We start from the raw sequence: 15913 nt of genomic DNA on the forward strand, positions 1-15913 counted from the left end.
AAAAACAAAAATGGGCTGTTTTTAGGAAGTCCGCAGACTGCAAAAACTTTTTTTTTAAATTGCCTCTTCAAAATCTTTCCGTGTCTTATACACCAGTGCATCTTATACTCTGAAAAATATGGTATATGTGGGGTGGAGTCTAGGCAACTGAATGGATCTGAGTGTTTACTGGCCAGATGCCTTTCCTGTCACCAATGCAGATATACATACACATACATGCACACACACAGACACATATATACATACATACACACATACATGCATATATATATACATACATACACACACACATGCATATGTATGTATGCATTTCTGTACCTTTGAAATACCTGTCCAAATGTTAAATGGTTGAAGGAAATGACAGCAAATTGTAAATTGTCCATACAAATTCTGTAAAGCTTTAGAAGCTGAAAGGGGTTGCACATCATGCAATTATGCTGACACTTACAGCAGGATTGAAGGATATCTTGGAAACAGCTATCAAGATGGCTTCAGGGATTTTCATTTTTTTCTCAGAGTCAGAACTGTCAAACTTGCATCAAACTTTGTGAATTTTATACATTCTTGCCATTAGATAAGCAAGCCAAACTCCTTCATTTCCTTTAACCCGTTCACCCTGGAGCAATGTTGCTTGTAAACTACTTTGATCTCTGTATGTAACAAAACACACTCTATTACTGTATTTTTCTATCGAGCTTGCTAGGATTTTCTCCATTGTTTTATTAGAAAGGTAGATCATTTGTACATGATCTGAGGTTTACATTTTGCAAAGACTATTTAGTGATTATTTAGGTCACTTTCCATCAGTGGTGAAATTCCATTTTTTTTTACTACCGGTTCTGTGGGCATGGCTTGGTGGGTTTGGCAGGGGAAGGATACTGCAAAATCTCCATTCCCACCCCACTCTGGGGCCATCCAGAGGTGGTATTTGCCTGTTCTCTGAACTACTCAAAATTTTCACTACTGGTTCTCCAGAACCTTTCAGAACCTGCTGAATTCCACCCCGGCTTTACATAGAGTATGAAGAATGTTAGCATGATCATTACATAGTTACTGAATATGCAACAAAACTACAAATGATTTTAATGTATGCAAATGTAAACTGGTGCACAAGGAAATATAACTTTATAGTTGATTGCCTGAATCCCAGTGGGCTCTACTATAGTGTTTACTGGATACAGTTCTGCAATCTTGCTGGAATATCCCACCGATGCTGGCTTCCAGGCCTTCTGCCTGCTGCGTAACACTATCAACTTCTTTTCTCAAATCACTTGCTCTTATCATCAAACTTTTAATGATCACGTCGTCGTTCTAGAATCCCCTCCTTTTTTCCCTACAGAGGTTAAGCCTCAAATTCTTTTTAACTATTTAATTGTGATGTGCCTCAAGGAACTATGATACAGTGATTCAGGGATTGGTGTCATTTGACTCCATGTGTTTTTCTCAGAGCAGAGATACCATTTAATCAGATTAAATGTTTTTGACAGAACTGACAGCAAAACCCAGAAAGCCAAATGATTTAAATGCCACAGAAATGGTATTTGTTTAAACAGTACCTTCCAAAAAATGTGCACATGAAATATCACTTTAAGGTACTGTGGGAAGTTATCACTCAGCCCTCTCCCAGAAAAATGAAATATCCTAGAAAATATTGAAAAGGCAGAATATTTCTCTGGATGTGAAAAGAAAGAAACATGTTTTAAGGTACAGAATAGTTGCCTGTGGCTTCCTGCCCATCCCCACTGTTAATGGGCCATTAAGAAGGCCAAGCTAGTCCACTTTGCATAATAAAGACTTCACCAGCAGCTACAGGAAGGCATGATAATATTGGCCCTTTACTCAACTGACCACATGGCATCTGAGAATTCATACCTGGATTCAAAACACAGCCTAGAGAGTAGCCCCTGCATGGCCCCATGGGAGTCTGACAACCAATCAGAATACATTTCTTACACAGGAACAGGAAACAGAGAGGTGGGACTAAACAGGTTATAAAAAGCCTAGCAAGCCCCTCCTTCAGCCCTTCTCTTCTTCTCCACCAACATTGAAGCATGTGATCACCTTTTCTGCTCAGGTCTCAAGCCATGTGGCCCTGTCCAACAATAAACCATCTTTCCAAGCAGCCTCCATGTCTCCAGTGTCTTTTTCCCCACTTGGAGCCGAACCCAGAAGGACATTTATTTCATCAGTACTCAGAAGTTTTAAGGTAGTCAACAATAGAAAATTGTTTTATAAGGCAGGACTTTCCTTCTGCTGTGTTTCTTACAACATATGCATTTGCTTCCAATTTTAAAATGGAACAAATAATCTCCAGTAAAGACCAAACTGTATTATTAGAGTGCCGGAATGGTAAATAACCAATAGCACAAGTAATTATCCATTTAAATTGCTAACATTAGCGAACTGTTTAACTCAGTATGTACCTAACCAAATTTGGAAGATATTTAAAACCTGCAGATCAAAATTCAAATGGGCACATCATTATTGGAAGATGATATCTCTAGGTTAAACATAGGATAAGCTAACTGTTTAATTTTGAAAATTTTGAAAATACAAAAAATTGTATCTTTTTATACAAAAGACAAAATTGATACAAAAGGCTATCAATTCATTCTGCCAACTATGATATCTTTCATATACATCATGGTTGCCCAACCTTTTGACTTGCCTAGGCTGCATTGAATGAAGAGTCATTGTCTTGGGCAGCATATAAAAAATCTAATATAGTTAGTGTATATACCGTAAATAACAAGCTTCCATTGGTTTTTTTAATTATTATCTTATGGAGCTGCATAGCTAGCTGCGCAGGGTGGCGTGCGCCCACAGGCCACAGGTTGAAGATGCCTGAGCTATATAAATTAAGCTCACCATATAAATATTACTGCAGATATACATCATTATAGAACAGTATAACACAATGGACATCTTCAATTTGAGCCAGAGGTGGGTTCCTACCGGTTCGCACCTATTCGGTAGAACCGGTTCGTCAAATCTACTGAACCGGTTAGAAGAGGTTCCACCAGTGGACCCGGAAAGCAGGCCACACCTACAGAAGAGGTTCCAAAATTTTTTGAAACCCACCACTGGTCCTTGGATATGACTATTCTACACTATCAGGCTCATATTTATAAAACTCAGTGCCTCTGTGAAAGGTAAGGATGACTACTGCGTTTGTGGTGCAATCAGAACATTGTGTGTGTTGAAGTTGTTTTAACGCAAACCAAAGATTCCTTTTAAAAAACAAGTTTACATCATATTCTTATGCATGCCAGTGCTGTGTGTGAGGTAATTTAAGGTGGTTCTGACAAGTGTTGTCAGCATCTTCATATTCGGTCACATGGGTGGCAAGCCACTCCCATCCGGTCACATGGGTGGCAAGCCACTCCCACAAAGGAGGCCACACCCACAGAGTAGATTCGAACAATTTTTGAAACCCACCACTGATTTGAGCCATCCATGTATTTTACCAGACAAATGTCTTACAATATCCCTTTTACTCCATAGTCTCAAAGTCTCCCCACATCCTAATTGCTTTTTCTACAATGTGCACAATAAAATAATTACTCTGGCTTATTTAAATTTTAAATTCATACGCCACCCATTTTGCAATTCAAGACATTTGTGATCTCCAGATCCCTTTCATAATTACTACTGCTAAGCCAGATCTCCTCATCCCCATAATTGATTATCAGTGCTAATTTAATTTTCTTAAGGGTTTAAATGAATGTTTCTCAACCTCAACTGGTTAGGGATTCTTGGAGTTGAAGTCCCCATATCTGAAAGTGGCCACAATTGAGAAACTGGCTTAAAACTTCTTCCCACTCTTGAGAAGATGGACAACTTTGTGTCTGGAGAAAACTCTTCGCTTACAAAATGCTCATCTTTCATCCAGTAAAAGTCAGTGGTGGTATTCAGCCAGTATGGACCAGTTCAGGTGAAGCGGTAGTGGCCTATTTAGCCATGTTTTCTAAGCCGTGCACATGCGTGCTAGGTGCATGCGCGCAAGGCCAAGAAAGTGCAACGTGAGTGTGCACATGTGCACAGTCACATTTTCAGTGCATGGCGAACTGATGGTACAATTATGTGAAACCCATATCTGGTAATAGTCTATTTTATAGTTTCCTTGAATTATTATGAATAATTGCAGGCAATAATTAAATTACCTGACTGTTGCAGATTTAATGGAAGTTACTGCATTTTGACTGTAAAGATGTCTTTGACCATAAGAATTACATTTCCTAAAAACTGTAAAAATCCTGCCATTTTCATGAGTTTAAAATTCTAGACTCATTTCCTGGTGGTATTTATTTCAAGAAATGCAGTCATGCAGGAGAGTTTTAAACAGATTTCTGTGCATTTCTATAAATATATATTACTGTCTGGAGGGGCAGCCTATCAAGTTGATGATTGCCCACTATGTTAAGGGTTATTTTCAGAAGAATATTTCAGTCCTATTTTTTTGTTAACTTACAATTACACTCCTTACAAAGCTGGTAGAAATTCACAGGCAGTTCATAATAGTTATCATCAACTTTCCCCTTTGATCATAATCATGACTTGTTTCAAATTATTGTTATATTCAGATTATATTTTTCTCTGGTGCAATTTGAATGCAAGCTGTACTTATTTTTGCCATCCCTTATTATTTCATTGCCATCATTTTGTTGTTTGCTAATTGGCACCTTTCAAAAGCCTGGAGGTACAAAGAAGCTTCAATCATTTGGACCTCCCACACTCCCATCTCTATGTTCTTAAAGTCCATTAGATCCACCACCACATCAATTTTCCTATAAGCCAGTTCTCACAACCTATTTCAAGCACCCACAATCGAAGCATGATCTCACAGACAACTGTGAGATTGCCCCACAGTTGACCCAATACTCCTTTGCTCCTTGCTAAATTAATAGCTGAGGCATTAAAGTGTGTGATGCATGCTCATAAATTCTCAGACATAATTCATCTACTCATCACTGCCAATGAAAGAGTATCATTGTATGGAACCAAAGGCTCCACTGTGCAGGTAGGGCTATAAAAGGCAAAATAAACAAAATACTCAACAAATTTCATAGTTTTGTTTTGCCCCATTTCATGGCAGTGTGCTGGAACTGATGTTTTATTAGGGGGAAAGCAAAATCAAATTAACAATTCTGTTAAAACTCATGTTAAAATTCATTGTGAAATGCCCCATGCTCATTGTAATGTCACATCATCAAATAGTATAAAGTGTCTGCTAATGTTTGGTATGGATTCACCTCTTTTCTCAGACAAAATTATAATTATAGTGAAAATCACTATTTTGCGTGTGGAAATCACTTTAAACCAAGCACATTCAAATTCTGCAGCGCCATCACTATCTGATAAAATAATTGTACAACCTCCCTGTGTCAATTAAATTAATAAACTCATTGAGATTTGGTTGGTATAAGAAGTATACGACAAACCAAAAGATATATAACTCTGATATATTTTCTTGATATAAGTTTACTTTTACCAGCACTATGAGTACTTTGGACATCTTACAATTTCCCGTCACCACTCAACTAGAGCAGGGGTGTCAAAGTGGCGGCCCACGGACCGGATGGGCACATAAGCCACACCAATCCTAGGGGGAAAAGTTGCAAAACGTCATGTGATGTCAATGTGACGCCGCAAGTTTGAAACTTGTGGGCTAGAAATATGAATTAATGGATAAAAATACTGAATGTCACGAGCTCTTAAGTTTAATTACTCTGAGTCAAGAGATATACTAATACACACCATCTGGGAAATGCCCATTTGGCTAGAAGCCAGCTCTTGATCCCGATGTTTCTACAATTAGTGGGTTACCCACAGGTTTCGTAACACTTGTGCTTATCTTCCCACTGCAGGTGTACTTAGGCAAAGTGCCAGTGAGTTTTGGCAATGGTCTCACTTTGCTGGTTAGCTTTAAATAAATGCTGCGACCTCTTCTAAGTTGCTCCCAACAGATCACCAAAAGTGTAAAAACCCAGATTTTAAAATACACCAAGAAATTTTCCATCAGTCTTCTATTAACATTGATACTGTATGTGTTAAAGTTAATGCATATTCTTCAGGACTTACCATTAGAACGATGGATACAGGTGTGCTGGTTATCGCTTAGGAAAAACCCTTCTTTACACTGGCATTCATAGCTTCCCATAGTATTGACACAAATCTGTTGGCAGCCACCATTATTATCCAAACATTCGTCAACATCTAGAGACATAAATTTTAATATGAGTCGTTAGTACTCAGCATACAACAAGAAGCCACAAATTCTTCATTTCAATTCAGATATAAACATATGGTATCATCAACCATTCATTTAAGAAACTATAATTGATTGGATTTATTGAGCATCAATTTTGCTCTTTTCCTTTCCTTCACATTTCACAGCGCAAAACTTGGAGCCACAAATCATAGATTGGCAGATTGCAAAAAAAGTTAAGCAAAGTTGGATGGGACACAGAGAATTCCTGCGAATCCCAGGGCATACCACTAGATGGGACAATAAAAGCAACACAAGCAAAGAAGGTGATACACATTTCTTATATGTGTTGCCAAGAAAACTACTGTCATGTTTTAGGACAATGTTTCTTAGCCTCGGCCACCAGACGATGTGTGCACTTTAATTCCCAGAATGGCTGACTGGGGATTTTAAGAGATGATGTCTACACATCTTCAAGTTGCTAAAGTTAAAAAGCACTGCTCCTTCTAGGGATTATTAAGGGAAAGTATACGGAAGAGATAAAATATTTAATCTTGCACATAATTTACAGCAGCGAGAATAGCGCTCGCACAATGTTGGAAAAGTGATACTGTTAGGAATATAATTCTAATGGTTGGGTTGGCAATATATATATCATGTAACAATGTTGTACCTGTTTCTTTAAATCATACTGTAAAATGTGATTGGTTGCTGTTTTCCTCAATCGGCAATAAGAGGGAGCCAGAATGACTGTTAACTCTCTGTTTGTTAGATGCTGGGCTGATCTGATCTGAGTGTTTTGGAAGCTGGCTGTTAGAAAGTGCCGTGAGCTATTGTAAGTTTTGCAACTGCTAGCAAACTTTGTGTACTGAACTGATTATATGATACTAGACTATGTTATTTGGCTTATCCCTTAACATTGATGACTGACTGACTTATCAGTGTATGACTTGGACTGTTTGATGGACTCTGATACCTCTATTTCCACGAAAGTAAAATCCTATTTAAACTGCAGTGTCTCTGTATGCTGGTTTGTGTGTTCCCCAACACAACTCTCACAACGCTTCGCTGAACGTACTCGCGATCCCAACAGGGAGCTTACCTAACAGATACCATGCCGACAGACTGTTTGATAATCCAAAAGATTTTTGATTGCGCAGTGATGGATAAACTCACATTGGAGTTAAGGGACAAGGAAGACTCAGAATATTATACAGTTTGGGAAAACTGATATCAGTGGATAAATAATAGGAACATGAAATGTACAGCTTAGAAACATAGATGTATAGATATAGGAATAATTAGGAATCTATAAAAATGTATTTGAATAACAAATGGTTGTGTTATGACTGTCAAAAAGGATTGTAACTTATACAAAACTATTTTTAAAGGTATTTGTATTTTAAAGTTTATAATTTTCAATAAAGGGTTAAAAAAATAAAATAAAAAAATAAAAAGCACAGGTCTAGATACTTGTTTTCCAGTATAAGTACAGTGACAACATTTCCTAAGCCAACCTTCTAACTGAATGTATTGTGTTTTCTATACGTTGTTGTCAATGATTGCATTAAAAAAACACCCTATCCTAAATACATTTTTTCATAACAAAACACAGGTAGCCTTTGACTTATAACCCCAATTAAGCCCAAAAATTCTATTGTTAAGAGAGACATTTGTTAAATGGGTTTTGGCCCATTCTTACAACCTTTCTTGACTCAGTTGTTAAGGGGAATCATTGCAGTGGATAAGTTACTCACACGGCTGCTAAATGAATCTGGCTTCCTCATTGATTTTGCATGTCAGAAGGTTGCAAAAGGGGATCATGTGACCTTGGGACAAAGTAATGGTCATAAGTACCGTATTTTTCGGAGTATAAGATGCACCAAGGTTTTGAAGAGGCAAATTTTAAAAAAAAAAATGTTTCTGCATTCTGCAAACCTCCCAAAAATGGCCCGTTTTTCGCAAAAATGGGCCCATTTTTCCCCCCAAAATGAGCATGAATAGCCTTTAGGAGGCTTGTAGAATGCTCCTGGGGTATTGGGGGTGGAGTGGGCCAAAATTGAGCAAAAAATGGCCGGTTTTTTGTCAAAAAAAAGGGCATGGATAGCCTTTAGGAAGCTTATAGAGTACTCCTGGGGACTTGGGGGGGGGAATTGAGCAAAAAATTGTCTGTTTTTGCTCATTTCTGCCTTCCTCAGCTCCTAGGTGGAAGTGTTCATCTCCGTTTCAAAGCCGAAGTGCCAGCGCATGGTCTCCATGGTCAAGTGGCCAGCATGACTAAACACCGAAGGTGCACAGAGCGCTGTTACCTTCCCACCGAAGGTGGTCCCTATTTTTCTACTTGCATTTTTACATGCTTTAGGAACTGCTAGGTTGGCAGAAGCTGGGACAAGTAACGGGAGCTCACTCCGTTACGCGGCGCTAGGGATTCAAACTGCCGAGCTGCCAACCTTTCTGATCGACAAGCTCAGCTTCTTAGCCACTGAGCCACTGCGTCCCCTCAGTTGGGATTAAGCAGGTTGGGATTAAGCATTGCTTAATCTCTTTTTAAGACATGCTTAATCCCAACGTGGATTTAGTTAAGGATAAGCTTGGTTTTCATGGAGGTATTTTTCATTTATATGCCTTGGAATATCCTTCTGAAAGGAAGTTTCCTTTGTGCCTTAAAAACAATACCGAACTGCTTTTCAAATGTCAAGAGCACTGCCTTTGCTCAGATGCAATTATCTGCCATCAGTATCATGATATAATTGGGTGCTCATTTTTTCCCAATGATGCTAGCTTCCACGATTTCAAATTTGAGTGATTTAAAGCTCAGTTAATGGGGCTTTTTGTTGAAGCAAATTGTTTTCAGAATCATTCAAAGCCTGGCTAAAAAGTATAAGCATGGTTGCAGCACTTTAGTAATCAATATATAAGTATAATCTTTATTGTCATTGTACTTAAATACATTGAAATTGGTTTATACATGAAAGTATACTTTTAAAGGTATTGAAACAGTCATATGCAATTAAAAAAAAATCTTGAATCCTTCTGCAGAATAAAGGGGCAGCTAGGGCTGTTTTGCTTATCGTATTTTTTTTTTTAAAAGAACAATATATCTTACTCCACATCAGTGGTGGGATTCAAATAATTTACCAACCATTCTCTGCCCTAATGACCAGCTGGGTAGGCGGGGCTCGGTGGTCATGTGATCATGTGGCCGTGGCCAAGTCAATGTCACTCAAGTCAATGGGTACTTCGCCTTCGTTGTTACAATGGTAATAAGGGTTAATTGGAGAGGCAGTTTCTGTAAGCAGGGCAATAAAGATGAGGCTAGAAACAACACCAGAATGTTTCCTTCCTGCCTTCCTTACAGGATTAGCCCTGTAAAGTGGGAAAAAAGAAAAGGTTTCTTCCAACAACCGGTTCTCCGAACTGCTTAGAAAGTTACCAACCGGTTCTCCCGAATAGGTGCGAACAGGCTGAGTCCCACCACTGCTTCACATACGTAAAAAGAAAATTAATACAAAATGGTTCATGTGGAGCCATGTGACATCTCAAGTCATAAAGAATCCAAAGCTGCACAAGTAACTTAAATCAGAAACATCAAGATCACAGAGCAAAATTAAGTTTAAAAACTGAGACTGCAGTGGTATGTTTAAAATCACCCCAAAGTCAGAAAGAAATAATAGCCAGCCTGCGTAACAAAAAGATAGACATGAGAAGCAGTTCTCATGAGAACCTAGGAAGTCATTTTTTTTCCTTCCATATTCCCAGCAATTTGCTCTCATTGGAAGTGGAATATAAAGGACTTCCAAGCTGATCATAAACATTGAACACATTTATATAGAATTCATAATAGAATAACAGAGTTGGAAGGGACCTTGGAGGTCTTCTAGTTCAACCCTCTGCTTATGCAGAAAACCCTACACCACTTCAGACAAATGGCTATCCAACATCTTCTTAAAGACTTCCAGTGTTGGAGCATTCACAACCTCTGGAGGCAGGTTGTTCCACTGATTAATTGTTCTAACTATCAGGAAATTTCTCCTCAGTTCTAAGTTGCTTCTCTCCTTGATTAGTTTCCACCCATTGCTTCTTGTCCTGCCCCCAGGTGCTTTGGAGAATAAGTTGTCTCCCTCTTCTTTGTGACAGCCCCTGAGATATCAGAACACTGCTATCATGTCTCCCCTAGTCCTTTATTTCATTAAACTAGACATACCCAATTCCAATTATATGTTTTATCCTCCAGTCTTCTAATCATCTTGGTGGCTCTTCTTTGCATTCTTTCTAGAGTCTCAACATTTTTTTTACATCATGGTGACCAAAACTGAATGCAGTACCAAGGCATTATAAAGTGGTATTCTTCACTTTGCGTATGGTTGAAGGTTGTATTTTAGACAGTGATTTATTATATGCTATCTAGTTGGAGTTGATTCATAGTACTATGTAGTTAGAGCCTTTCAGAATGATCAGCTCCCAGATTGGTCCTTCAAATCCTCCAATGAACCCATCACCATTGTGAATCCATTCACCTTGCAGCTGGTTGTCCTCATATAATATATTTAATATTTATGCAAGTTGTACACATTCTACCAAAACACTGTGTTTTGGTAGAATGTGTACGACTTGCATAAATATAAATATTTGAGCCTGGTCATTTGAGCTTTGAGTAAGCACTTATGTTTGTTTTGTACTAAAATCCATTTGTTTGCTTTCTTGTTCATGATAATCTCAAGATGTTCTCTAATACCAACATGTTATATTCTTTCTATCTTTCACCTTTTTTTAAAAAAAAAAAAACAACTTGAATGTCTGGCATTTCCCTTTCCTTGTAAAGTTCTAATCTTTGTTGAAAAATCTTAAGCATTTGTGGCAGGGGTGGGTTCCTCCCGGTTCTAACCGGTTCAGTAGAAGAGGTTCCAGAAATCTACCATACTGATTAGAACCGGTTTGTCACAGAACGCCTGCCCGCCCCCTTGCTCACTTCCTCCCCCCATTCCATTGCTGCTCACAGGCTTGTGTGGCGCAGCTGGCCTCCTAGGACCTCCCCAAACTTGCCTAGGAGGTGTGGCTGCCAGCAAAGCATGGGGGCAGGGTTCCAGAGTGGGGAGCAGAGACCCAGGCAGTTTCATTCGCTCCCCTTGTAAGGGAATAGTAGGCCTTGTTTTTGCATTCCTGCCTCCGCCGGACTTCAACCTGGAGTTTACCAGCTGTCTTAAAGAGAAATGGACAGTCAGATCTGCACGACCCCAAGCGATGTGGGTCTCTCCAGGTAAGCACCCACTCTCCTTCCTGCTGTTTTTTTTGTCACCAAGGGGCAAAAGGAGAGTGGGGTGACCCATTTAGCAAAGTTCAACAGGTGGGGAGGTAAGTGGCTCTCCTGTTCCTCCACCTCATAGTGCCCCCTTCCTTTAAAAAAATACAAATTTAACTGGCTAAGAGGTCAGTGGTTCACTTAGGGGAGCTCTGGAGATGATGGGTCTTATGGAGGCGGTAACCAGCTGCCCTCAGGAGGGCGAGAAGAACAGTCTCTTTGCCTTTGTGGTGGTTTGACTGGGAATGGCAAGCCTGGCTGAACTTTTAGGGGAGAAGAGTCTCTGAATAGTTACGCTGGAAAAACATCCATAGAGTTGTGTGGTTGCACCTTACTTGAAAAGTATAAGATACAAAGACCGAAACCAGCTGGGTTTATTCCTAAGTAAGGTTTGGTTTTTTGTGAGTTGTGGAAACTGGGAAGATTTATTCTGAATGCCCCCAAATCTTGAGGCTTGAGTGAGGAAGTAATTATTATTTCTTTAAAGTTTAGGGGGAAGAGGAAAATCTTCACTTGATTGAAAGCAAAGATAAGTTAGCAACCCTTGGTGGAGAGGAATGTGAGTATGTATGCTATGTTGGTGGAATAATAATTCACTTTACAAAACATTCCTGTTTGCTTGGGTAAAACAATACACCTTAGCTCTGGAAAGGCTAAGTCAGCTCAACTTAATTTAAGGAAAAAAAGATTATGGTTGGATTTCTAAGTGTTGAAAGATAGTGCCTGCTCCTTCCTTCGCATACTGAAAACAAACTTGAGTAGTTATGTGGATTTAATGTAATATTTTGCAAGGACTGGGAATCTTTCATGCAGTCTCTGAACAAGAAAAATGTATTTGCATGTTAATGGGAGAAACAGGTGGGCTAATTATAATCTTAAACTATTTTTGGCTTACTATACAGATAATTTAGTGCAAAGCCGTGCACAACAATATTAGATTTCTGTGGTTTTATCTTCCTTGGTTGGTTTTGGGGAGAGCCATGGAAAGCTAAAACAAATGCTGTGTAACAAGGAAGCACGAAACATTCCTTTTGATTTATTGGAGAATTAAAACTAAACATTATTTCAAAGGAGAGAAGTTTCATATCATGCAACTTTCATCAAAACTATTTCACATGCCCTTAAATCTTGGTGGGGTGGGGGAAGACAATAGTGAACATCTAGGAAGTAGGGTAGTAGTGGCAAATATCTTAGAATAATATTGTGATGCAACTATTATAAATTGTTCAGCAATAATTTAACTAAAAGAATTGTGCATACTATATATAAATTGCTACTTTTTACCAGGAAGTCCAATATTTTTTTCTTTGCATTTTCACATTTGGCTGAGTTTTTCAGTACTCCGACATACTATTCTTTTTTTATTGGGGATATATTTATTGAGTTTCAGTCTCCCATCAGTTAAGAAGACAAGAACTGCAAAGCAGGTGGTTGTGCAAATATTATAAGTATTTTTGGAGTGTATATGTGATGCTATCCTTGTGAATTTCTTGTTAAGGACACTTATCAAGTTTTAATATTATGACTGTCTAACTTATTTAGAGGGCGAATGGTTGCTTGTGGCAGTAAAGTACAAATGCCATAAGCAAAATACCTGTTTACTCAGAGGTATATATTCCTGCTTAAATTGCTTGATAGCAGCGTGCAGAAACTTTAAATTGTATAGCTCACAGCATTAGAGAAGCCTTATATAGCAGTGACTACTCTTGAGGGTTCACATTGGCTGTTTCTGCTTCCAAGTGATGCTTTTGAAATCTACTGGAACATATTAGGGATTTCTGCACTGAGAAGCAGAAAGATGGACTCTCACCTTTATGATGGGCTTCTGAGACACTGGAAAGCAGTGGGAACTTTTGCTACTTCTAAGTACTTCCAAATCCAATAAGAAATTGATTATCTTTCCTTGAGCCTCTTTATGCAGGGACAGGTGCTGAAAAATCCTTCAAAGAAATGGAAACTGTGTGTGTGTGTGTGTTGGGGGGTTGTTTCTATTGTGTAGGATTGGAATATAACTTATTGGCCCTGGATTTTGAGGGTGGAGTGAAGTTGCAGAAGCTGAAATGTGGTTGGGACAGACTGGGGAGTCCTATGTTTTATCTCTTTTACATTTTCAGAGATTATATACAGTATGAAGAGTTAACAGTTGCACCGATTGCAACTTTATGTTTGTGTACACAAAACAAAGAACAGGTAGTTCAGCACATGACAGCCTGTCAATCTGAAAATACTCTGAAACAAATAGGTATTGTTTCTGGTGCACATAATTCCAAACCCGAGATCTTAAGAAGGTGGCCAATCCAAGTAGTTTCCCCTCTACGTACACAGTATATTGTATATTATATTCTACAAAATGGTTTAAACAACAAAGGCAAGTGTGAGAGAGCACACTGATTTGCAAATAATCTTACTAGCCTTTTGTATGGTGCTTAGTAGTAGCACAAAAGAAATTATACTTATATTTTCCTGTAGTTTGTAGTATGAATTTATTTTTTTCAGCAACAGGCCAGAACTTGTTCATATTAATAAGTAGGAAATCTGTTGGACATCAAACTTATTTTAAAAGTCTTATTATGTAGAACTCTTTTTAGTAGTCTGGATTATAGAAAAATTGCAGGAAAATATTAGTAATTCATATAAGATAGAAACAAGCTAAAATAAGGGTGGTGGTGAATCACCTTCTTGTTTCTTGCCCGTGTTTTGTTACAAACTACTCTAACTGCTGTCTGTTTTTTTTTTAAGCAATAATGATTACATTGAATATGATATTAATATATAAAGCATGTGATATGGTTCCAGGATCAAAGCTAGTCTATATTTGAATGGCCTGAAGGTGTGTTAATATTCAAGGAAGCTAAAGCTGCAATCTAGGAAAGGCAGTTCTTGGCCCTCTAAGTACTTGGAAAATAGACCACCTGTGAACCATATGTAAAACCTCCCTGATCGCCATGTAGAAGAAAGTATGAAATAGGCTTGTATAAATCATTTGGTGGGATTTCAAAGCATTGGAAAGTTGTGGGAGTACTTTGGAACATCTGCTTCGTTGACCAGATCTGGAGGAGTGCTCAAAGCCCTGTAAAGTAACTTGCCTAACTTTAGTACAAATGCTACGACTACATGGTACTTTGGATTCTGTTCCAAACAAAGTACTGAAGAGAATACAAAACTGTAAATATAGTACCCACCCACAACTCCTTAAAGTACATATTTCATGAATCTAGGAAAAAGGTGCCGCTGCTTTAAAAAGTACCAAGTAGATGCTGTGGGCTTTACATTCCTATATATTCAAAAACAGTGCATAGCCCTAACAAACTTTATTATTTAATGAATTTAAGTTGTTGCCACTGCTTTGAAGTTAAATTCAGATGTATGGATGCCTCTTTCTTTTCTGTGTAATTTATACCTCTATCTTGGGAATGCTGACATTGTCTTGGCCACTCCCTCCCGGTCACATGACTGCGAAGCCACTCCCTCCTGGTCACACGACTACCAAGCCACTCCCACTCAGTCACATGACTGCCAAGCCACTCCCACCTCATCATGTGGCCAGCAAGCCACTCCTACAAAGCAGGTCACACCTACAGAAGAGGTTCTAAATTTTTTTGAAACCCACCACTGATTTGTGCTAACATGTAAACTTAAGGATATTGTGCAATAGTTTGCACCTAGTCCTTGGTACATAGACTGGCCTCTTCCAAACTATTGCATACTTTCTCAGGCCTCAACATCTTTTTGTGCATCAGGGTAATCAGAACTGGATGCACTATTCCAAATGTGGTCTCACTAGTGCAGAAGAGAGTGCTACTATCACTTCCCATGATCTTGCTACCTTGATGCAGCCTAGAACAGTTTTGGCTATTTTGGCAGCTGCAGCATACTGTTGACTCATACTTAAAAAGCTCCCCCCTTGTCATATGTATGTGACATTCAAGGAGTATGGTAAGGTCCAGAAGCATCTTCAAATTGTCCATCTAGTATTGCTTTAGAGCAGTGATGGCTAACCATTTTGTCGTTGAATGCCAAAAGCAACCTCACCCATAATGCAATGCGCGTGAGACACCCTCCGTGGGGCCCCCATGAATGCGCATGCAACCCCCATGTGTGCCCTATCCCCATGCATGCACATGGGATACTGCACATGTGCATGTGACCCCCCCACTCTCCCACACACCCCCATGCATGAGCCCCACCCTCTCACCCATTTTTGGCTTCCAGGTTGGTGCAGGAGGCTTGGTGTCGGAAGCGCAGAAGACTTAAAAGACTGGTAAGGACCTCAGGCGGGAGGTCGGGCCCTCCAGAGCACCGTACCAGAACAGTATCCGGTGCTCCGGGCTGGCTCCGGTACGCCCGTACCGGGGCGTACCTCCTGAAACCCACCACTGGTCTCGCCCCCCGCACGTGCACAGCAG

At 39.2% G+C, this 15913-nt stretch overlaps 1 protein-coding gene across 1 annotated transcript in view; it reads right to left on the reverse strand.

Moving 5' to 3' along the window:
• Positions 1 to 15913, reverse strand: part of SCUBE1 (signal peptide, CUB domain and EGF like domain containing 1) — a 210808-nt gene that overhangs the window by 118471 nt on the left and 76424 nt on the right. Inside the window, exon 5 of the mRNA XM_032221864.1 lies at positions 6082 to 6216. Coding sequence (XP_032077755.1) covers positions 6082 to 6216 — 135 coding nt within the window. The remainder of the gene's footprint in view (positions 1 to 6081; positions 6217 to 15913) is intronic.

The sequence above is a fragment of the Thamnophis elegans genome, chromosome 7 (assembly GCF_009769535.1).
Source record: "Thamnophis elegans isolate rThaEle1 chromosome 7, rThaEle1.pri, whole genome shotgun sequence".
Classification (NCBI taxonomy): domain Eukaryota; kingdom Metazoa; phylum Chordata; class Lepidosauria; order Squamata; family Colubridae; genus Thamnophis; species Thamnophis elegans.